Source organism: Phyllostomus discolor, chromosome 10, assembly GCF_004126475.2.
Source record: "Phyllostomus discolor isolate MPI-MPIP mPhyDis1 chromosome 10, mPhyDis1.pri.v3, whole genome shotgun sequence".
NCBI lineage: Eukaryota > Metazoa > Chordata > Mammalia > Chiroptera > Phyllostomidae > Phyllostomus > Phyllostomus discolor.
Genome location: NC_040912.2, coordinates 17,687,455 through 17,713,178, shown reverse-complemented (window position 1 = coordinate 17,713,178; position 25,724 = coordinate 17,687,455). Strand labels below are relative to the sequence as shown.

The following is a 25,724-nucleotide window of genomic DNA, read 5'->3' as shown; positions in this document are numbered from 1 at the left end:
TCCAATCAGTGTATGATGAATATTTTTGAACTTCTTCAATGAAGCACTTAGAAACACCAGCTTGGAGTTTGCAAGAAACTGAAGTGACTGCCCGAATGAGAAGACTCATTAGGTTGCTTGGAATAGCTTCAGCGGTTCTAATGTGAATAGTCACATCTTTTTCAGAATTAGTTATAGAAACATCCCTGAGGTTGTCAGAGAAACTGATGTTGGTAATCTGCATTTGTGCTGGCTGGCAAACAAAGTCACAGTTGCTTTAAGGACAAATTTGCCTACTGTTCTGCAAAGCCAATTAGCAACACCCTGGGTTGCTTCCTCTGAAAAAGAAACTTTTTCAAGAGGTGAGAAGAGCTTAAGCATTTGGCATTCCTATGGAATCTGAAAGGAAAACATTGAAGGACTTCAGGCAGGTGAAAGGAGAGGACATATTGTAGGTAAGAGCCTGTGCAGTGAGTTGGGAACATCGCCATTAAAAGACCACCTGTCAAAACAGAATAAATGACAGTTTTAAGCCTGTTAGAGAAAAAAAACAAATTGCCATTGATGGAGATGATGCTACAGCCTCTGGTACTGCAGGTTCACCACGTATTTGAGCCTAGAGCATATTTTCTCTTGATCTCCGCATTCTTTGTAAGGTTTGGTTTCTAAATCCTTCCTTCCCTTCCTTCCTTCCTTCCTTCCTTCCTTCCTTCCTTCCTTCCTTCCTTCCTTCCTTCCTTCCTTCCTTCCTTCCTTCCTTCCTTCCTCCCTCCCTCCCTCCCTCCCTCCCTCCCTCTCCCTTTTTTCTCCTTTGTAATAACTGCTGTCTCCTGTTGAGTAGGCTCAGCTGCTTTCATTTGACTTGGATTTCAGCAACAGTGGCTAAACTTAGTGATTGTGTATGTTGATAATCTTTCCAAGATGACTTTTTGCTCTAAAGCTGCTGAAAAAGTCTCTTGAATTGACTCTAGTAAGTTTTGACAACCACCCCTGCGGTGAACTCTTAAGATGCTGTTGTCCAAGTTGCTCATCAGGGGTTTGTTTTCATTAGACTTTGAATAGGGAAGCAGTCTTGTCATCTTTTTCATCCTTTAGATTATGTATGGCTGACTCCATTGGGGAATTGGTGTGAATCTGGGAAAGCTTACAAGCTCCTATTTTGGAGCTTGTAATTCATGAGTAGAGGAGGGGGGACTCAGAACAGGGGAAATGTGTGATAATCCAAAATAATGTTTTTCCATGATCTTCTCTTAGACTTTGAAACTTATCCACACTCTGAAAGAGAAGGTATGGATAATTTAAAGAGATTAAAAATATTTGGAAAGTATTATTTGAAGATATTTTCCATTGTAGATATGGCCTATGATGTTGCATTTCTTATATTTAATAAGGTTTATGAGAAACAGAGCCAAAATAATTGTGGGATTTTTTTGTTTGTTTATGTGTTTTTTAGCAAATGCTTAATTAAGTAGAAGTTACCTGGGTAATTCAAATTGCATTATACAGATCTGTACTGTTTTTAGGCTTTTCAGAAGGTGCTACTAGGAATATACATTTATTCAGTAGTCTTTTTTTAGGCATCTATTTTGTGCCTGAATGTTCTAACACAAGTGAAAATAAAAGAAATATTAATGAAGTACTTTGGTATTGTATGACCCTTTGTTTTTAGCTATATTTGGATAGAGGGATATTCTAATAGAGGAAGTAACATTTAACATTGGTCTTGAATAAAAATGAGATTTTGACAAGCTAAAGGACAAGGAAAGGAGTTATCTCTTGTTGTGGAAATGCATAGATAAAGACGTTAAGACTTCTTGAAATAGTGGATGGTTCCCTTTTGGATTTGTTTGCTTTGCTTTTGGCAGAAGAAAGGCTACTTTAAGTGGAATAAAAATAAATAATGAAGCTAGATCAGTGGAATTGAGTATCATACGGAATTAGAATTTCTGTGAAAAATAGAGAAGCATTGAATAAATGAGTTCCATGCTTTGGGGCACTAGAATAACCGAATAGTGTATGATTTTTGGTAACAGCAAAATGTCATACAAGAAAAAAAGTTTATAAAGAAAACAATCATTAAGAAAAGTTTTCCCCAGATTATCAATGAACAAAACAGTACTCTTATCAGTGATATGCTGGACCTGGCTCTAATAGCTTATGAGAGCTAATTCTCTGTATCGCTACTCAAATCTGAGTTCAGTGACATCCCTTTGGTAGCTTGAAATAGGCCATGGTAGAAATATTTACACCACAGAAATCAGCAAATACTACAAATTGCAGTTATTTTTTAGGCAGCCAGCTGTTAAACATTTACCAGCACACCACTGCTACATGATGTGAAACAGCTCTTCTTAGCAGAAAAATCAACATTTGGAAACAAGTACAAATCTTTGTACTAAACAAAAAATTAAGGAAAAACAGTTTAAAAACATGCAAATTAGCAAATTAAAGAAGAGAAAATTAAAAAAGCAAATGAGGGTAAGAAAACCAGGGATCAAAGGAAATGAAATATGAAGACTTACCAAGTATAGCCATCAAATTTAAACTTATTCACAAAAAATAGGGAAAAGGAAACAAGATTTTTGGCATATAAAATGAAGTACACTTCTTTATAACAATTGATGTCGAAACTATGGGCATTATATTAGGAAACTATACATATAGCACTAACCAAACTTCCCTTCAATGTTATTGAAACTTCAATTTAACATACACTTTTCAATATTTATATATAATATTTCCCTAACTCAACTATGAGATTTGAAAGGTTTTCTTGTTATATTACATACATATCTACAATCTTACCTCATTGTTTAAACAAATATTCATAGTCTGAATTACTCAACTAATTGCATTCATTATCTTCTTTCCAGTAGACCATTATGTCTATTTCTTTTTACCTTTAAAAGCAATTTTTATTATTTGGCTCACTATTGCTATAGTATTTAAATAGGCCATTTCATCCAAACTTTTCATAGTTAAGTGTCATGAAAACTATGGGATACTATTTGGATATGATAGTGAACGGAGGCATTCCTCATGGTTCTTCCTTCTTTATTCAATGACTGATATACTGTGTAACCTGCATTTCTTCACAGTGCGTTAGCTTTGGATAAAACTCAACTAATAGAACGATAACCACAGTAGTGATCTTAGAGTATAATCCACTTGTCTCACTTCATTTATTCAAGGAATGCATTCAGTATCTTACATGAGCTGAATGGCCATGTCTTTGTCACTTGCTCCTCCTGATACTCTCATGAGACTCCTTAGGTTTATGTCACTCCTCTTGGCTAGGGATGTTTCTTTATTGCTACGTGATGTAACCCTTCATCATCCACATGTACATAGGCTACAGGCAGACTCACTATGAATAATCTCAGTAGTCTGTCAGTGTAGTCACTGTATTATCCATAGAATCTACTCTGATTTACTTCTTTTTTTCAGTCTATTTGGTCAAGGATTTTAGTTACTGCAAATGAACAAAAGAGGTTATTTTGAGAATGACTCATGAACCACAATATGGATAAAATTATAACCAGATCTACTTAAGCAATCAAATTAAACATATACAACTAATTACAGACATCTCTAAGACAATTATTTAAATGAAAGTTGAGTTTTAACCACCAATCCCTCCTCACTAGGGAATTTATAATAGTTCATTAGCGTGGAAGGTCAGGTCTATATTGCAGTCTGCTTCCCTGATTCTCTTGGTCTTGATCATCTTCTTCCAAAGTTCCTCAGTAACTTTGATCCTGACAGCTGAACCTTTCCTGTATTTTTTTCTGAGTTGCTGTGCATGTTGTAGGGAGACTTTCAGTTCTCCTTGTAAATGAATGTGTATCCTGTATCGAAGAATATATTTGGGGTCTTGCTGCAAAGCCTGCAATCTCCCTCATCATAAAATAGTGGAAAGAACATGGGCTCAAGAACCAGACTCATTTTCTCTATTCCTTTATGTCAGAAAATACATTCTCTTCTTAAATCATCTTCAATCTTAAAATGTAATATTTATATGGAAAACTGTATAAGGCATATATGCGCAACTCAATGAAATACCACAAACAGAGCTCATCCTATACAGCCTATCAACCAGATCAAGAAATAATGTCTGCACCTCAGCAGGAACCGTATCATCCCTTTCCAAATCAGTACTCCATGTCTCATTTCCAAAAGTAACCAAGTTTCTGGTTTCTAACAAAAGATTTTAATTTACCTGTTCTAGAACTTTATAGACAGTAAGTCATAAAATACATATCCCTTTCCTTCTGACTTCTTCGCTCAATATTGTGTTTGTGAGATTCACCCATGTTGTAGCTAGTACAGTTTATTCATTTTCACTATTGATACGGCATTGCATTTCATACAATGGAACTCTAGGAAGATGCCGCAGTTTATATTATCTGTTCTACTTTTGATAGTTTTAGGGAATTTTTCCAGTTTGGGTGCCAAATGTCAATGCTATGATTGACATTTTATACTCGTATATGTTTCCTGCTACGTTTGCACAGACATGTCTCTTTAGTATACATCTAAAGGTAGTATTGCTGGATAATGGTATATACATGTGTTTAATCATTGTAGGTAATACCAAACTAGTTTCTATAGTGGCTGTCCCAGTTCATACTTCTGCCAAAAGCATGTACTGTTTCCATTGTTCTAAATCCTTCCATTCTTTTAAAGACAATACAGTAAAAGACTGTATTGTCAGTCTTTTAAAATTTAAACATTCTGTGTAAGGTATAGCACTATTTCATTATGGTTTTGACTGGCTAGAGTATACTAATGAAATAAAACAGTCTTTACCTGTTTATTATTTGTATACCAGTTTCAAAGTATCTTCAAGTCTTTTGTCCACTGTCAGAAGGTCAATATTTTTATTGACTTGAGCAGTTCTTTACAAATTCTGTTGGCTTCATGTGTTAAAATATCTTTTCTGTATTTTTACCCTCTTAATTTGTGTCTTTAATTTTTAAATGCAATACTTTTTATCAGTAGTTTCCTTTCCAATTAGTTCTTTTTCTATTCTGTTTAAGTATCCGTTCTGTACACCAAAGTCATGGAAATCTTCTTCTTCCTTTAAAGCTTTCTTTTTGACTTCAACATTGAGATGTTCAGTTCATCAGGAGTGGAATATAGACGAGCATTTGGCATGATATAAAAGTTAAGGTTTTTTTCCATGTGAATATACACTGTATCCAGTGCCATGTATTGAAAAGACCCATTTATTCTTTATGGCTTGGCAGTGGTATCTTTGCCCATATATGCATCAAAACTCTTTGCTGTTCCACAGGTCTTTTTGTCTATCCTTGTGACATGTTAACTATTGTATCTTTATAAGAAACCTTCATATCTTGTAGAACAAATCTTCCAGTTTGTTTTTCTTCAAGGCACACTTGGCTACATTTGTCCCTTCTGCATTTTCATATAAAGTTTTAGAATCAGCTTGTTCTGATTCTAAAATAGATTTAGATCACTCGTAAAAGCAAGGATTAACACATCACGATAAAGTATTTTGTCTAAGGGTCAGTTTTTGTATTAAAATGATAAAGTTTGAATACAGAAATGAAGCAAAAATTAAACTACAAAAAATTACTAAGAGAAAGCCCATGCGGCTTTATTACTGTCAGATAGAGTGGACTAGAAGACATAGAAAGAACTAGAGATGAAGAGAGACACTTCATAGTAAATCTTACATAACCAAAAAGATAAAACAATTCAAATTTTGTGTACCTAATAGCAAAGTGTCAAAACATATCAAGTAAAAATTGAAGGAAAAAAAAAGGAAAACCAGGCAAAACCTTACTCCCAGTGGCAGATTTTAATACGCCTGTCTCGGTAACTTATAGAAAAGGAAGACAATAAAAGGAGGGATATTGTAGAAGATTTAACACCTTAATAAACTTGCCCTGATTGAAATATATAGTAAAACACACTGAATAACTACATAATATAATTCTTTTCAAGGACACCCATAATGTTTTCAAAAATAGACCATATTTGGGGCATAAAGGAAGTTTCAATAAATTTCAACTAATTGAATGTATACAGAGTAAATTCTCTTACCACAGTAAAATTTAATTAGAATCAATTTTACATAACACAAATTAATAAAAAGACATGTTCATGGACTGAAAAATTAATAGAACTCTATCTGGCAAGACTGGTCAACAAAGAAAAGTCATGCATAGTCAGCACTCAGAATGAAAAAGAGCACTTCACTACGGGTTTTAGTGTGTTAAAAGGATTACAAGAGAATATTTTAAAAACAAATGTATGTAAAATATTTTGTAATTTTATTTGAAATGGAAAAAATTGTTACAAAAATACAATCTGGCAAAACTAAATCAGAAAACTTGAATGATACTATAGTTATAAACCAAATTGAATCTTTTTTGTCTTTGTTTTCTTAATATTATTTTTAATGTTGTTCAAGTACACTTGTCTCCATTTTCCCCCTTCCACTCCCCCCGACCCCAGCCATCCTCACCTCCCACCCTCGATCATAGCCCCTTTGGCTTTGTCCATGTGTCTGTCCTTTGTACATGTCCCATGACAGCCCTCTAATGTATCAAGAGAAAACACCAGACCCCCATACAGTTTCACCAGGGAATTCTACCATTAATTTAAGGAATAAAAAATAACCAATCTTGCACTCTTTTAGGGTAAAGGGAAGGGAGGAAAACAATTTACAATGGATTTTTTTTCCAGACCAGTATAATACTGATATCTAACACTTAAAAAACACCCACACACATTATAACAGGGAAATCTTGGTCATAAGCATAGAAGTTAAAACCTTAAACAAAGTAATAGCAGTTCATCAGTATCTTAAAAGCCCATTAACAAATTTGGGTTTAGACAAGAATGTAACACATTAACCTTGTGAGTTAAGTCAATATAATTCACCACATTAACAGAATCAAGAAGAAATAAAACCATTTCAGCAGATATTTAAACATCAGTTGGTGTATTAAACACCCAATTATGATGAGTTATTTTTGGAAAACTAGGAAAAATAGGAAAATTTATTAACTTGATAAAGCCTGTCTATAATTATATAGGGTGCATCAGATTTAAAGGTGAAATATGAGGATTTTTCTTTGAAATCAAAACAGTACAAAGGTGCTCACTCTTACTGCTTCATTTCACATTACACTGGTTGTCCTAACAGTGCAATAGGGCAAGAAAAAGAAATAAAAAACATGAAGATTGGTGAAGAATTCAATAAATCTCTTACTATTCACAGATTATATATTCCATTTGTAGAAAATCCATATAAAATTATTTGTGTATACATTAAAATTAATAAGCTTAATACAATTGATGGGCAATTTAAAAATAAATTAAGACTTAAAAATAAAAATGTTAATTAAAATTAACTATCTCGATTTAGTAAAATGTGAAAGACTTACACATTCTGAAGAGAAATAAGAGCACCAATTATATTGATTTAAAAATAAATTATCACTGTCATTCTTCCTAGTCTTTCACCCTAAAACCATGCCCTGATTATAGCAGGCAACCAAGAGGAAGATCCTACTCCATTTAAATCTGTTAGCTACAGAGCACAGAATAAAGGCTACCTCTTCATCTTTTCTTTCAATTAATCCTTCCTTCATTCAACATTAAAAAAAAAATGCCTGTTGTATACCAGGCTCCGTCATTGCCTTTGAATGGCTCACAGGGAAGTAGAGAATGGCAGACCTGGCTGACTACAATATAACGTGTTTAGTAGAGTAAACAAGAGAATCTGAGACACAGGTGGAAGCAATTTGCTCCACAAAGAATTTTAGGAAAGATTTTACAGAGCAGGCAATATTTGTGCTAGTCCTTGAATGATGTAGTAAGGTATCACCAATTCAAAGAAGGATGGAAAAATAGAAATCAAAAGGAACAGAATAAATGAAGGTGTAGAAATGTGAAAGTACTTGGCATATCTGGGAAACATAAAAGCTAACAAGACTAGTTAGTAGATCTTTCGCATGGTTGATGTATACTTCTATTATCATGTACCTATTATATTTACAAAATCTCTGTTTATCTTCTCTTTTGTTCTGTTCTGAGTCATGAAAATAATAGAGTTGATTTTAATGTCTCGGAAGTACTATAAGTTTTAAAACTCTTACTCAAGAGCTTCTCCAAGGTTATCACCTGCCTATTTCTGTAAATGCTTCATAGCCAACTAAAATGATTTTGGTGATTTAAATAATCTGACTGTAAATAATCTGAAAATTACTTATTCACAACATGGTAATGACCACATTTATGGTGTTTTTAAGTAGCTGTAATACTTAGAAATTACATGGTATGTGCAACTTTACAAACATCTGAGATTGATCAATAAGTTATAGCAACTTCCTGTAAAAGATGTAGAAAAATAAATTTCCCTGACACAGCCCAAAAATTTGTATAAAGAATTGTTGTAACTAATGGTTAAAAATTAAGCTTTAGATATAATAAAGCTGAATAGGCAGTTTATGTGTCAAGATATTGTCTTAAAATTATGTAGTGTGTCTTCCAACTGCACGGTGATTATTATTGCATGATGGAATTGCTCAACAAACTGTTATGACATTGATCAGCCTCAGTAAACAATTTTTTTGCTATATTTTATTAGCCCAACTAAATACATAACCCAGTTTTATTGAATATTCTTATTTTTGCTCCAAATTTATAAAAAGACTATTTAATATTATTTCATTAGTTAGTTATTAGATTACTAATAATGACCAATACTTATATGCTTGTTACATATACGTAAATAGATGCTTCAATCAGGTGTTTTTAGTGCTTATAATTGTGAATGATTAAATCGACAAACTCTTGAAAAGACAACTGAATTCTGTGGTCCCTCCGTAAAGGTTTTAATTTCTGGAAGCAGACTGACTCTAAATGCTGCTCACCCTCTTGCCAACTGAGATATTACCCCTTCGCCTTCTCTCCAGAGCTACCCAAGAAAAAATAAAGAACCTACATTGAGAATTTTCTGAATTCAGCTCTGTCTGTGTGTATACCCTCAAAATGAAACAGATTGGGGCAATTTACTGAAGGTTAAATCCTCTAAATGACATTTACCTAAAACATGCTGGGAAATGGTTTGGGAGACAAATTATCAATGTAATTGCCTTAATTCTCTAGGTTGCTTTTCTAAGTAGACACACCTTTATCGAATCTAACTGATGATTCCAAATTGGAGGTTTAGGGTTGTTTGTATTTTTACTCTCAACACCCTGAATCACGTTTACTGTCTACATAACCCAAGTCTTATAAATAGACCACAGATTTTAGTGAAAGAGTTCCAGCAGTGAGGTTTTTACGTTAATGATCTGTCTGTAACTTTCTTTCTAGTATCCAGCATCTTTGAATTTGTCAGCCTTTTTACCCTCAAGTCACGGGAAAGTTTTGTGAAGAACTACTAAGTATGCTGATAGCACCTTGTGGTGTTATTCTTCAATATTTGAACATCGAGTGATGTTTCAAAATATTTTATTAATAAAACCCACCTGATTTCTATTAAAAATATTCTCTGCGATCTGGGACAGAAGTGAAAGATTATTTATGTGGAAGGTAGCTCAACCCTGCCTAAGTCTTGAGTAAGAGTTTTCCAAGTAACCTGCCATCATGATTCAGTAGTTTCTCTGAGTTAAGAGGTTGTTACGAGGGTAACATATTCTTAAAGGCACTGTCTGAAATACCAGGCTTTTTAGAAATGATTTTAACAAGTTTTAAGGTTTTAAGATCGCAGAACCTTTCACTGAACACTGTGCTGTTTTCTTTTCCTGTCCTCAAACTGTATTGCAAATAAACCTTTTGATGTTGTAAAGGTTTTTCTTTGTCAACTAAGAAAAACACTCTGGAAAGTTATATTTAGAGAATTCACCCCTGTATAAATATCCTTGAGCTAGTCTGTTATCCTATGGCATCTGGAAGAAAGGTGCTATTGTCTTAGATGCCGTGAGTGAAGTATAGAATAATCAATTCAGAAAGACCCCGGGGGGAAGATTCACTCACAGATGCTTTGGAAACTTGGAATCCCTGAGTGTTTTCATTTTTCCGACAGACCAGGGGACATAGTGAGTTCCCACTTTGGTACCACGTCTAATGGCGTTGCTTCATGCCACATGATGGTTTGACCATCCCTTTGTATTTGAGACTACTACCTTTAAATGTTCTAAGAAAACATTTTTTGCTAATCCCTTCATTACTATTACTTTCCTTGCTTTCTGGGTCCCTGTAGCTAGACGGCTATTCTGTTTGTAAGCTCTCTGATGTGCAGTTTCTGCCACGGCACACCAAGCTACTTCACAAAGGTATTCTTTCCCAAGGATGCATCATCAGAATTAGTTCTGCCAAAGCAGCCCACAAATTGTTTAAAGCTCCTCTTCATTTCTTGCAAACTGCTGCGTGCTGAGCTTCTCTATGAAAAACCGGTGTAATTCCAGAAGATCATGATAGATTTGCAAGAAAGGAATTTGTCCGGGGGGAGCTAAAATGTAGTTATTTTACATTGGGTTTTATTTGAACATTTACTCTACCACTTTACAAGTATTCACTAGCATTTGAATAAGGGCAGCTGTGTCTCACCGTTTCCTACTGTGAAATGCCCCAGAGTACAAGGTGCTTAGATGGAAAAGCACCACAGAATGTGGGTCATAGACTGCCCCCTGTCTGTCTACCACCCCTTCCCCAAGGTTTCCTTTGCAGGGCCCACCTGCATGTACAGACGTGATGGAATTTGGTTTGTGAGGAGCCTACAAAAATTACACAAATAACTCCAATTTTTAATGAATAATACACAGACATGCACCTGCTTCAGGGACTTCGTAGATTAGTCTGGTGACCAATAGAAAAGCCTTTTGGAATTCAGTTATAAGCCTGCAAAAGAGAAAATAAAACTGGCTACATTTTTAGAACTCAAATCAGCAAAATGTTAACTAGTTCTTGGAGCAAGGTTTGTTTTTTTTTAAGGTTGTTTTAATTTTCGTTGCTTCTGTCAGACTTACTGTAAAGTCATAGTATTCTGCTGACGTTATTACCTGCTATTCTTGCAGCTGGAGCCACTTGCAGAAGATACTCTCCACCAAACCCCGAACATGAATGCCGTTATTTCTTTACAGAAGATCATTGAAATTCAAAGTATGTGTTAAATTTTTTTTAATTTGTAATCAGACAGAATCAAGTAAATTTATGTTGAGAATGTGAGCATATGAACAGTATGTTTGAGTTTTTCAAATATGAAAAACATATTTAGAGTTATTATAATTTGCACATATTATATATTCATACCTAAATGTGTTATTGCCTGGCTCCTAATATGGCAGTCGCATCTTATATTGTTAATGTAACTCGAAGGCTCTAGATTTAGAATCCTGCTTTTTCTCATATTTTCCAAGTACTTGGATTTTTTCCATGACTACCACTAAGCACTCACCCAGAACATTCAAATTAGTATAGAAACTGCAACTACTGTCCAGTTGCAACTAAGGTAAGTTATTTTCTAATGAGGTTGGAATTCAGAAATCATTTACTGGTTTTAAGTTTGGCAGGAGAGCAGAAGTTAATGAGAAAGTCTCACTATTAGAAAATCCAACTAAACAAAGCAGGGAAAGTCAGAGACTTTATTACTATGCAGCTCCCTTCACATTGCCATTTCTTTTCAAGAGTTATACTTTTTAGGTGATAACATGTGTCAGCTCACACATGCATGTGCTCACACATACACACACACACACACACACACACACAAATCAACAAAAGTTAGCATGAAGAAGAAAACCAAAGGGCAAAATTAAGTGTGAAGGAGGATCCAGAAAACCCTTGACTTTGCTACTGTCCTATGAAAACACTTTTTAAACACCACTGGAGAAGCCACCTCCCAGCTCTCTCTCTCTGAGTCTTTGCCTTTGCTAGTTCAGTAGTGATTTGGAGATGTGAGAGGATTGGGATTCTATATCATCCATTCATGGAATGCTGTGCCTATTTACAAATCATGCCATACAGAAACTGGAAGTAATTTCTCACCTTACTTAATTTCACTCATGCCTGGATTGAGGACCACAGGTACCCAATAAATATTTATTGACTATATTTCAGACCTTTCATCGTTTATTCAACTATGAGTTTCAAGGATTTTCCAAGTACAACCTTGGCCGTGTGGCTCAGTTGGTTGGAAGTTGTTCCGTGAACTGAAAGGTTACTGGTTCCATCCCTGGTCAAGGCACATGTGGGGTTGATCCCCAGGTAGAACATGTACAGGTGGCAACCAATCACTGTTTCTCTATCACATTGACCTCTCTCTCGCTCTCACTCTCTCTCTCTCTCTAGCCCCCAAAATCAATCATTTTTTAGAAACTTAAGAAAAAAGATTTTCAGAGTATAGAATAATAAACATTCAAATAATAGGAACCGAAGCCTCTGAGAAAAGGCTCAGATAAAGAAACTGACAAAGATGAAAAAGGAAAGGCTGGGAGAAGGTTTCAAAAGTTTGAGTACCCAATCCGGTCACTGTATGTCTAATTATCACTGAGAGTGGATTCAGAGGCTCTATAATATGGTGTTCCAGAGAGCGAGGAGAGGAATCCTCAGGTGACAGCCTTCTCATATTCACCCACATCCAATCCAATGCCCCCAGGTAGCATAGACATATCCAGTTTTTATACATATTATTCTCATTTGTTCTGAGCATTCTTTTGCTATTACTGACCCAGATGATCAAAGGTTATTGTTCCTCTGCATAGCCTCATCTTATCACTTTCAATAAGCATTCCTGAGTACTTATTACATGTTGATACATGATAACTCGATCGAGGTATCAAGGCACAGAGGTTATGAGAAGAAATAAGGCAGACTTCCTGGCATCAAGGAGTTCACAGCCCAGCAAGTGAGAGACACAGCAATAGATCATTCCATTGCGGGATTCCAAGGTGCACTGAGATCATGAAGGAGGAGCAGTCCCTTCCTTAAGCTCCTTTCTGCTGGGATGAGAGGTACTGCAGAGTGAGGAAGGTTCAAGAAAGGTTCAAGGAAGACTTCTTGGCAGAGATACGGCCGGAGCTTGGTCCTAAAGACTGAACAGGATTTTGGTCAGATGAAGAAAGAGTGACTGTTTTGAAAGGAATAACAGAAGCCAAGGCCTTCATTTTCATCTAGGTGTGATAAATCATAATGAATTCATCATATATCTTTAGAAGCTCTATTGTTGCCTTTTGGATTGGATATGATTTCCTAAAATGATTTTTTCCTTTCACCACTGACATTTTCAAGTGTCTTGTGCAGTCTGCACTAGCCAAACAAACATGTTTGACTCTTGAAAAGAATTCAATCTGCTATCAAAACCCACTGTAGAGAATTCTGCCACTATGGATTCTGAATCTCTGCCTTCTGCTCCAAAATTTCATACCACCCAATACTGACCCCTTCCCCCATTCCAAACTCTGTCTCCTCCTCAACTCCTGTTGAGGATTCTATCCAGTGCTTGCTAATTGAATACTTTTACAAACTGTCATCTCTGACACGTGGATGTTAATTAGTGGTATTTTCCTGTTATTTGAGTTTTTGTGACTGTTTCAGTCCATTTAGTTGTGGCTCCTTAATTAGATGATGGTCATCGGGAGGAGAGGAATCATATCTTCTCACCCCTGCACATACCTGTAGGGCAGGGTGGCAGTGGGAGGTTTGAAGGGCATGGGAGTCTGGGAATGCAGAGTAGGCAGATTGTAGTAGGAAGGATTTGAATAACTCTTCAAGGCTCTCAGGAACCTAAGGTCGCATCAAAGGGAGCTTTTGAAGGACTTCTCCTTTCAAGGATGTGTGATGTCGTGGGGAGTCAGGGGTTCGTGGTGTAGGTAAGTACTGTCGTTGCTACTCGGCGCACCCTCCTCACCTCTACCCAAAAGAAGCCCAGTTTTACTCACAAAGCCTTACACCCGATACCATGCAGCTCAGGGGAAGATGAGTGTATGCCAGACTCCAGGGGAGCTGTTCTTAGTCTAAGGCTAATCTAGTCAGTGAGTAACACTGACCAGATAGATTAAGTGACGACTTAACAGCAATTGGTTAAGGAACGGGTCCATGACCCATCTGTGGCCAGAAAGACTCAGGGCTCACTTCATGGATGGTCGACCTTTGCAGTCACACGAGCTCCACACTTACAGTGGTTCTACACGTGGCTTAACACTGTTGCTGATGCTGCCTTGAAATTCCTCCTAAGTTTTGAACACAGGGACTGTGCTTTCATTTTGCACTGGGCCCCACAAATTATGTAGCCAATTCTGAGGACAATCAAGGCTCTGGTGATACAAAAAAAATATATTTCCAAGAAAAACTGATAGCATCACCACAAGGCAAACTCAAATTGTGACTGAGAAGGAACTGAATGGTAGGTTGAAATTGCAAAGCGAAAGACAAACACAAGATGACAGTGATATCCCGCCATTTAGGATATGGGGTGAAAGTCGGTACAGAGGAAGTGGTTTGATGCTGTGGCTTTGACCACTGTGTGATACATTTTTATGTGGTTCTACTGAATTGTGTCTCTTTGGGGCTGCTCCTCCAGGCTAAAGACACAGGAAAGGGCTGTGTAAGGCCCATAGAGCAATGAAATACAATGGGTACTTCAGAGTAGCAAACTTCATAATGGCTTGAATGATGGGCTCTTGGGTAAGCAAACAATCCGGATTTCTTTACAGAATATAAAATCGCACTTTTACTTTCTCTATTTTATAACCCAGTGTTCCATTTCAAGCGTTCCCGTAGAACCCCAGGATGTTGATTGGGCTCCCTCGACCCTCTTTGGTGGGAAAAGTAGCTAGGACTGACTATATAATTTGTGTTTCCCAGTGCAAAATGAAAATGTGTTAGTGCTTCCTCGTTAAAAAAAATTGTTAATAGTTTCATGAAGGCGACAGCAGAGCATTGAGCCAAGCATGGGGGCCCTTCTGAGCACAGGGCCCTTTGGGACTGTATAGGTAGCCTGTTCATGAAGACAGCCTTAAAGGTAGCCATTGTTCAACAGGAGGCCCTCCTCTCCCCATATGTCTCTAAGCGTCACACAGGTGCCTCCTTTTAACTTGAGGAGGTGTTTGAATTTCAGCCCACCTCCTAGCCCAGGTTCTGAAGGATTCTTTTGTGCTGCAGTTGGGACTACAGTATCAGAAAACTATGCCGATGTCGAGAAGTCGGCCCTGCAGCATGTGGGAAACATTCAGGCGAGTTCCTAGATAGCCTTGTCCCAAGGCAGACAGCAAGGTGCTGACAGCCTGTATGGGAATTTCCCTTTGAGAGCTGAGCCCCCCAGCTGAGGGTATGCAGGTGCTGGAGGCCGTGATTAGCATTGGCCCTCTGCCTGGCCACATGGATGTGAGTCTTTTGCAGCAGGATCATCCCTGTTGTCCTGTCCTTGTTTATGTTACTCATTTAGCCAAGCGGAGAAGATCCTACAAGGCACAAACAGCAAGGCAAACATTTCTCCTGACAGGTAAAGTGTCGGGCTGCATCTCAGGATGGTGGGTGTATACAAAGATCAGGCCCAGCTGAGATGAGACAGTTTTCTGCTTTGTCCCTATTAAGTTTTCAATACTTCACTCAGATATTATCTACTGTGAACCCAGCTCTGAACCCCCGTTCATCTCTGTTCTAGATGAGGTACAGTTCCTGTGTGTTTTCATGACAGAGATTCTTTGATTTTTGTTTTGGTTTTAATTTTGTAAAATTAGAGTTTACGTTCACTATTCTTATTACTTTCAAGATACTTTGTTTTTAATTGTCATACCCTTTGTATGGTGTCCGGCGCATGGTGGGTGCTCTGCAGATGGAATGAATCAGTCGGTCTGTCAATATTTGCCACACTTTTTTTCTAAAGCCCAGACTGATATTGTAACAAATCTAAGGCAGTTATACTCCTTGGCTCACCCATGCAGAATGGTAGATTAAAAAGTGGGCAAAATTTGTGAGAGCCCGTTTCTTCCCTCCTTCACAGCCCACAGGGGTGGATACTTTCTAAGTTAGGAAGAACATGAATTATTTGTGAGGTCCCTTTCCATGGCAGCGCTCGGAGGTGGCAATGCTCAGAGCTGAATCTAGTATTTGGTTGGCTGGCTGTAATCATTCACAGGCGATACCCGGCAGGACTCAGCCTGGAGTGGGGAAAAGGGCCCTCATGTCCAAGTTTCCCTTCCCGAAACCCACCCTCACAACCTGCAAAGTCCATGGAAATCTTCCCCTTTTTGATATGACTTGGTGAGAAGCAGGGCTCCCACATGCCATTTTTCACACCAGTGCTGGCCCATCATAACATTTTGACTGATCTTTGGAGGGGAAGAACCATGAAGTAAGTTTTCTATAAAACTACACTTATTTAGTTTGAAATACTATAATTTTAAGTCCTATAAACATATAATGAGTGATATTGATATTGATCTGTGAAACCCCAAAATACCAAAACCACAAGTATGGAGCCATGGTTTCCTTTTATTTATTTAAATGTTTCAGTAAGAGGAGCACTTCTTTGAAGTGTCAACCGATTTTTGTAGATTTCCTGCATGATAATAGCGATAATCAGAGTATCTTGTGATTTGTGGATCAAGAAAATGTGCGCACTCAAGGATGTGAGAACGCTTTTAGAATTTCCCTGCAACCCTCCAGTGGTTTGCCTCTGGGAAGCTGAAAAACACTAGTGTCAAGGATTTTAAAGTGATTTGAATTCCAGTATAACCCTGCCCTCCACTCATCAGCCTCGTGACAATGAGCAAGCCACAGAACATTTCCGAGGAATTTCAAAAGGAATAGTAGGGCATATCACCATACTACTGTTCTAAGTTGGTGCTACTTTGGCAACAAAATGATAAATTAGAAACCAAGTTATGAAAGAATAGTGAGAAAGTTCTTCCTTTACTCCCACTTTTATCTTTTTCCCACTCTAAGGATCCTCCCCTTGTTCAGTGGATTGGGTCTCCTCAGAATTCCTTATTATGCCAACCATAATGAAATAGTGACCCAGGCTAGAATGAGAAAGGGACAGTCTTCACAATGTCACTGTATGTTCATGTCAGACTTGTTCTGCATGGATTGAAGGACAACATTGATGTCGCCTCTATCTGAAACTTGTCATTGTGCTTATTGTCTCTCTATTTCTTTAAACACATACGTACAGTATTATTTAGGGCAATGACAAGTGAATTTATGTCCTCTGTTATCCAGCTTTTGAAGCCAGTAGGAAAAGGGGTATGATTTTCTCACTGTAGGAGAGTGTACCTTGTGACCATGAGTTATCCACAATGTGCGGAGCACACCCTTTCGTGCATTCTAGAGGAATAGAAATGAGGTCAAGTTTTCTCTGGGAGATCAGAGGTGAGTGTGAGGCCTACTTCTTAGCAGAACTGGCTTAATTTATGTTTTGCATATGTGTCATTGAGAGGGAATGACTTCCTCCTCCTCCTTCTTTTGTTATTGTTATTCTTTCTCCTTCTCTTTCTCCTCTTCATTCTTATTTTTTTTTCTTGTTCCCCGCATCTCATTAATGTAACACGATAATACCTTCTGTTCTGGAAATTATCCTTAGAATTAACAACTGATCCTAGAGAAGATCAAAGAAATGTGAATATTGTTGATTTCATTTCTACTCTGTTTCAGTGAAGAGATAACCAGTTGGTAAACTAAAACACAAACACTATTGATGCTATGTTAGAGTGGATGATCAGAGTAGGTGCAGTTCAGTTCTCTTGGTAATGAAGAGATCTGGATGGAAATTAATGGGGAAAAAGCTATTAAAGTAAGATGAGACTTGCTCTAAAGGTGACAACTGTCTTTTTATGTAAAATGCTATTCTCAGCCATCCCTAATCATTGCTACAATACTCTGCCTACTCCCTTTCCAGGGAGAAGGGGCATTTACATCAGACAATCCAGGCGAGAATCCAGATTGTTCCTAAGCTGAAAGGAATTTGTATACATCTCTTGTTGTGGGGAAATGGTCCAATATTTTAGCCTCATGGGGATATGCGTACAGTTCAAAGGATTGTTTTCCGAGATTGCAACATGCACTGCATAAATCATCTCACAAACTTTAACAGCGTCTTGATTCCACACCCAAATGCTAATAATCCACACTCAATTTTTCCTTTCCCTTTTCGTCCCTTCCTATTTCATTTTGATTATCTATCTTTTTTCTGCTTCCCGCCCCCCGCCCCCTCCATCTCCATTCTATTGAGAAAAACAAGAGATAACCACAATGTAGGAAAGAGGCTTTTAACTCATAAGGATTTGAGGTTTCACTTCAGGCAGGGAAGAACTGCATTTCAAAGATCTTTATGCCTACGGTAAGGACAGGAGATTCATCAAGGCTGATTGTTGGATGTGACCAGTTTAACTCAGAAGTAGAAGTGGCGTGGTATTGTAATGAATGGACATGGAAATCATTGGTGATTTGCAGGATTCAGGCTTGGACAGCTGGGTAGATGGTGGTATGACCTGCTCTGAGAAGGAACAGTGGAGGAAGAACAGGTTTGAAAGGGAAGTTGCTGAATAATAGACTTAAGAAAAAGAAACTCCCCGGAAGACTGAAAGTTTGGTGGGGGCAGGGGGAGAAGACATCATCCTAAATACCCGTTTTTCACTACCCTGAAGTTTTGGAGGGACACTGGATTGAAATGAGGCACACAACGCAAACCCTGGAAGTTGTTGGCAAATAATAATTATTGAATGCTTTCAATGTGCTAGGCACTGTTCTAAGTGCTCTTGTTAGTATAAAATTAACCCGTTTAATCCTCTCAGCAACCTGTGAGGTAGATACTATTTTTATTCCCATTTCTCAGCCAGGAAAACTGAGGCCCATCTACATTAACTAGCTCACCCAAGGTTACGCAGTGGACAAAGGCAAGAGCACACAGCAAGCAGTCTAGCTCCAGTCTTAGCCATTATGTTACAATCCCTGACAAATAAATCTCTTCCTTTTGAAAATACTGTGTACACTTTTCCCATTTCTTCCCAAAGGGGTATGTTTATTTTAAAAATTCAATTCTTACTGAAGATTTGAAGTTTTGGAAGTTCTAGTCAACTGAGGGGTAGCCACAGCCAGTTTTGGAGGGGCAGTGCCAAATTACAAGGAGCCGTGGAGCTATGAATCCATTTTGGAGCTCCTTATAAACTTGCAAAATACATCTAATCACAAAAAAATGCAAGGATTGGCAGAATTTCAAATCCCTGCCCTGCTGAGTTTAAAGCCCTGACTGTTGTCAGGTGTGAGCTGCTATTTGTCATAGATTCTTTGGCTTTAGACAGAGGCCTTGACGTTGCAGCCCTGGGCCAGGCAGGTCCTCATTGAGGAAAAGCAGTGTTAGACGTTCTCCCACTATTAACCCCGCCAGCCCTCCTTGTATCAGAGCCAGGTCAGAGCTGTTCACATGGCTTTTCAAAAGTTGATTGTGCACTTCTAATTAACCATTCTCTCGAAATGTGGAAACTCTGATTGTTGTTTGGTGGAGCCCTAGGACTAGAATGTACCAGAATAAAAAGGGAAATCTGCATAGAGACTTAACTTGTCTGGATTCTTAAAAAAAATCCATCTGCATCTGTAAGTATGAATTTTCTTTCACTCACGTTTCTACTAAGACAAAACTAATCAAACCAAGAGAATAAGCAAAACTATGCATTGCATGTTTCCAGGATTTAACACTCTTCAAGGAATGCTTTGTGATTATATACTAAATACCAGTATGAGCCTCCCATACATATGCAATACCATTTACTGATGCAGGGCATGTGAGAGGGTCGGGTTTGGGGAACGATCATTTGCTGGATCATATTCATATATATATCATCCTGTAATCCTCATACAACTAACAGTGCATAATTAGCTTCCTCATCTTGTTCATCAGTAAATTGAGGCTTAAACCTAAACCTAGGTTTAAGGTTTAGGTTTAAACCTAAATGACAAGTTTAGGTTGTTTGTTGAAGGTCTTTCAACTGGTAAGCAGTAGAACCAAGATCTAACTGTGCTATAAGCCCTCTTTCTTTCTATTGAAGCATGTGACCTTCCTGTTCCCACCTTATCTCACATACAAAAACATAGTCCCACCAGCCTTCCTATTTATTCCCCAGTATCCCAGGGTAGACACTAGAACAGACCATTTCTAAAACATAATAGATTTCTGTGTATATTAAAGCAGACTATTTTAATACATTACTGGACTTGCTATAATATAAGAGAATGGGAGAGAAAAAAGAAAACATAAGCTGAAATTTAAGAGGCGGTAGTAAGCAGTAGGTAACATAAAAATAGCAGAGTGTACCTGGAGCAGATAATGGTGTCAGAGCTATCACGTGCTCAAGAAACCCTTGGTCTGCATCAAAGGTGGGGATATGAGTTTGATAGGCCCTAAAGATGAGTAAATTGGTCCACTCCCAGATTCTGGAGGAAGCAGATGCAATTTCTCTCTGGAGGAAATATCCCTAATTTAGATCCTCAGTATACACAGAGATTAAGCTCAACGATATGAGCTCAGATAAATAAATACATACATATTTAAGTAAATGAATCAGGTCAAATACACAAGAACACAAGCCACTAGGGAAAGTCAGCAGAAAGGAGAAACAAGAAATAATAAGCTTTATATGTGGGGTTAAAATGGTGGAAGGGCACTATTTTTAAGTAAAGATAATAGACCAAAAATACTCATTTGCTTTCACTCTTCCAGGAAACTCCAAGAAAATACAATAATAACACAGGGGCTTTATTTGTTTTGTTTTGTTTTTATGACATACACTTATAGAGATAAGGCATGAAGAAGGAAATAAGAGGAACCTGGAGAGCAGATGACCATCTGTTACTGTCTCAGCAGACGTGAAAAATATGAATCCTGAGACAGGGCTGGCAGCCATGTCTCTGCCAGAAGGAGATACAGCAGACCCATGCATACACCATCGAATCGTTCACCCACACACCTCAGGCTTTTTGTGTTGTTTCATTGATTTTAACTGATCGTTTCTTCTAATTCATTATCCATTTCCTTTCTTGACTTTTTAGTCTGTCCAGCTTAGAACGACTAACACGTAAATTGATTTATCCTTCCACTTCTTAATGTGCCTTCAAAACCTTGCTCTTCTGCTTGTCCAATAAAGTCTCAACCCTGAGTTTACTCTACAAAGAGTGTCCTCCAACACTGGACATACATGAGCAGGCCTGCTCAAGACTGGCGTGAATCATGGCAACTTGGCCTCATAAATTTCCGACCACCAAACTCAAATGGACCCACTGTAATCCGTCTGTGTTTCTTAGCCAGTTTATTCTGCCTCCATCCAACTCTTTTCAAACCTCACTCTTTTCCAGCCTCCACCGGGCTCACCTTCCCCCTTAATCTCAGCAACAAACCTTGTGAGTGTCGCTGCCAAACTGCATCCTTTGAACGTTTATTCCCATCAACGTTAAATACCCAACAATCTCACCCATCTTAAAAACCAAACTCCAGTTACCTCTCCCCTTTTCCAGCTTACCACCTTGTTGCCCTTCAGCTCTTTAGGAACAAATTCTTGAAAAATGTGTCTGTCTAGTTATCTCAATTCCTTCATATCCAAATCTCTGTCAGAACCAGTCTGGTCTGGTTGTGCTCTCACCTGGGGTTACCAGTGTCTTCTCTGCTGCCAGACTGAAAAGGGATTTTATCAGACTTTATTTTTGAAATAGTTTAGATTTAGAGAAAAGTTGCAGATGTAATACAGGGATCTTGTATAACCTTCACCCAGCTCCCCCTAATGTTGATATCTTGTATAATCATGGCATAATTACAGAAACTAAGACAATAACAGTAATACAATACTCTTGACTGAATGTAGACTTCCTTTGGATTCCACCACGTTTTCTGATTTCCTCATTCTGTTCCAGAGTTCAGTCTATGACGGACACACGGCATTTAGTTGTCATGTCTCTGTCTTCTCCCATCTGTGACAGTTCCTCGCTCAGTCTTCCCAAGCCCTTTATGATTTTCACTCTTTTGTAAAGCACTGCTCAGAAACATCTTGAAGAACTTTTCTCAGCTTAGGTTTTTCTGCTGTTCCGTTGTGATTACATCTTTTGCAAGATTACCACCGCAGATATACAGCCCCCTTCTTATTACATCAGGTCTGTAGTATATAATGTCAGCATATCTTATTATTGGTGTAGTTAATCTGGATCACATGATTAAGGAGATTGCCAGTATTATGTTATAATGTTTCCCTTGGGAATTAATCTATATCTTGGGAAGATAATTTGAGATCATGCAAGTATCCTGTTCGCCCTCCAACTTTTGCTCACTAACATCAGCAGCCATTGGTGGATCTTGCCTGCCAAAAGTATTACTCTGATGTTCCAGTGCTGATGTTCTATTTTCCTTACTCCTTCTACACTTATTACTTACAAATAATCTGTAATATAGAGAGCTGTTCTCTATCGTCCATTCTTTATTTTGTTCATCATAGAGTCATGTCATCATGTGCTCCTGGGTATTTATTTTATGGGTTAGAATCCAGTCCTGCCATTATTGTGTTGCTCAGATTGTTCCCACTCTGGCCATTCAGAGCTCCTTCAGACGGACACCTGTGTCCTTTAGACATGGCTTCATCCTTCTACAAACCCTTACTCTCTGGGTCCACAGAAAGTTTCAAGTTCACTCTGGTTCTGCCTGTATTCATCTGGGTTCTCCAGAGAAAAAGAATATATATACAGTAAAGCAGTAGTTTGTGTGGTTATCAAGGCTAAGATGATAAGATCTGCAGTCAGCAAGCTGGAGACTCAGGAGAATGGATGATATAGTTCTTGTCCAAGTCCAAAGACCTTCAAACCAGAAGAACCAGTGCTACAAGTCCCAGTCTGAGTCCGAAGGCTGTAGATGATTAATGTCCCAGCTTGGAGACAGTCAGAGAGAGAAAATTCTTTTCATTCAGCCTTTTATTCTCTGCAGGCCTTCCACTGATGGGAGGAGGCCCACCTGCCTTGGGGAGGGTGATCTGCTTTACTCAGTCTACTGATTGCATGTTCATCTCATTCAGAATACCCGTGCAAAGACACTCAGAATGCTATTTAACCAAATATCTGGGCACTCTGGCTCAGTCAAGGTGACACATAAAATTAGCCATCACAAGTCCACCTCTGGTCCACTTAACATCATACACATCTCTTTAAATCATACTTAATCTTCAATTAAAGACCATAACAAGGTGATAGTTTATGATGCCTAACATGTTACAACTGTCCTCAGTACAACTAAAAAACAAACAAAAAACAAAATCACTAAGCCCTTCCCCAGAAGAGGAGGTAAAGCTCTGAGTGATGTTTATTCTTCTCCTCAATGTCCCATAACTTAAATACTATGATGTAAAATTAACAATACTTAAATACTATGATATAAAGTCAGTGCATGTTATGTTACATGATAAGGGAGGAAGGGATGGAGGAAAGCAAATATTTGCATATCAATATATTCATGACAAAATAAGAAGGGAATACTCATGACAAGTAGAGTGCTTGTTACTGTGACTAGTCACGTGATCACAGCTGGTATTCGTAAGTGCCCACCCACTTCAATCCACTCTGTATTCTTTTTGCCTTCAACAAGCACCTCAGCTAATCATGTTACTCATGTTCTTTACCTGATGGAGTGACTCAAACCTTCATTCCTGAAAGGCAATGGCTGCCTAGATTGAGTGGTTGTAGTTTTCCATTGACCTTAATGCCAGGACATGGTAGTATGAAGAGATGACTAAGGGATCACCTATATTCCACACATGGTCTTCCTTACCTCCATTGGGAAGAAGCAGCCCAGTTTTGCCTTGGTTTTCAGGATCAGTCACCCCTACAAGCACAGAACTCCTTCCTTTGCCTTTTGATTCAGTCACAAGGAATACAAAGTGCTAGGGTGACCATCTTAACTTCCAGTTCAATGGAGTCATTGCCGTATCTCCTGGTAGATGCTTTCTTCCCTTTGGAACTAAGACGTTTAGGCTAGCAGAGCATAATGTCACCAGAACAGTAAGCAAAAATTTTTGCTAGTTGATCACTAGGTAAAATAGATGCCACTTTCATTTCCACCCCTTGGTTCTGTGGATGTGGGTGAAACAGCACCATATATTGGATCCTGGTCTATATCAAATCCATCCTCTGGAGAACCTTGCCTGAAAGATATTACGACCTAGATTGCATGGAAACCCAGTCTTCTAAAGGACATTCTACAATTCTATCAACCCAGCCACCTCAGCTCCGCTGTCCGTTAGGTAACCCACCTTGCCTTAGGCAGTGAAGTATAGCCACTTGGCTTCTGCCACCTTGGGATCCAGTCACTTCCATTGCATTTAGGTTCCCCAATTCAGCAACCACAGTTCCCACTGTAAGCCATGGTCTACAGAAATGAGCAGCCACAGGCTCTTCAAAAACACCAGGACTTTTGCTCACAGAGTTATTTCTCATAGCCATAGTGAAAGGCATGTCTTCTGGGCCCTCCCAGAGTGAATCAGTCAGTCTTAAATGACAAGCCTACTTTAATATTCCAATCGTCCTAAGTCTTTGAGTCCCTTTGTTTTCATTGATCCAAGGTGGGTCTGACATTTCACCTTTCTGTCCATGTTTCGGCTAATCAAACAAATCAGCTGTTAGAGCCCCTCCTAGTTCCCCTTGCTGCAACATTAAATGCAGAATCTCTGCTAAGTGAGCTGAGCCTGTCATCCTCTGCCTAAATCCTTTTCACACCACATATTCTCTCACTAAGGGTGCAATATGGGTTAAGTTGTTTTTAACCCTCTTCAGTTTTCTCATCTGAAAAATAAGGAAAGTGAAAGAATCTATCTCATAGGTAGTTTTGGAATTCTATGAAATTGCATGCAAACACACATTATCATAGGCACTCAATAACTATTTCTTGTCATTTTACTTATTGTTGTTTTTGACTCAGAACATAGCTTCTCAATCCTCTCTACATGATAACTCTAAAAATTTATATTGTCAGCTCAGACCTCAGATCTGAGTTCCAGATGATTATTCAAGTTCTAGCTCAGCGTCTTTGCCTTGGTATCACAAAGGCACGTCTAATCAACATGTCCAAAGCCATTGTCATTATCTTTGCTCAAACCTCTTTTGGGTTTCTTGATTCAGGTAGGTGGCACCCTACCCTTCCAGTTTGGCTAGACAGGAAGGTAGCAATTATTCTTCATGTTTTTGTTTACAATGCTGTCTACTTATAGTCCATTAACCCATTCTGGTGTTGTTTTTTTTTTGTGTGTGCTCTTTAAACATTTCATTCATCCACTTATTTGTTTCTGTTGCTATGACCACTGTCCCAAATCAGGCTTCTATAATGTTTCTCCTAGACTATTTCTGTATCCTACAAAGTGGTCTACCCATTTCCACTCTAGCTTTCTCCAATTGTCTCTAAATTGATGCCAGAGTGATCTTTTACTAAATAAGGCATGCTAGTCTATGTACTTAATTGCTTTAAATCAGAGGTTTGCAAGGATCTGCACAACATTAGATAGTAAATATATATGTCCTTGTGTTTCAACAGTTTATTCCATTGTAGCAAGGAAGAAGCTATAGCCAATGTGTAATGAGCATAGTTGTGTTTCAATAAAACTTTATTTACAAAAACAGGGTGTGAGAACAATTTGGTTTCTAAGAAATGAAATATCTGAAACAACTGGATGAAATGTTGAAATAACAGACCTCAACCAAGACACCGGCCATATTCCTGCAGGGTGGGGGCATAAGGGGACTAAATGGTA

General features: G+C 38.1%; 1 protein-coding gene across 1 annotated transcript in view; it reads left to right on the top strand.

Annotated features, from left to right (window-relative positions):
- Nucleotides 1-25,724, top strand: part of HDAC9 (histone deacetylase 9) — an 825,092-nt gene that overhangs the window by 776,923 nt on the left and 22,445 nt on the right. The window contains exon 25 of the mRNA XM_036010543.1: nt 11,037-11,121. Within this exon, the coding sequence (XP_035866436.1) occupies nt 11,037-11,121 (85 nt within the window). The remainder of the gene's footprint in view (nt 1-11,036; nt 11,122-25,724) is intronic.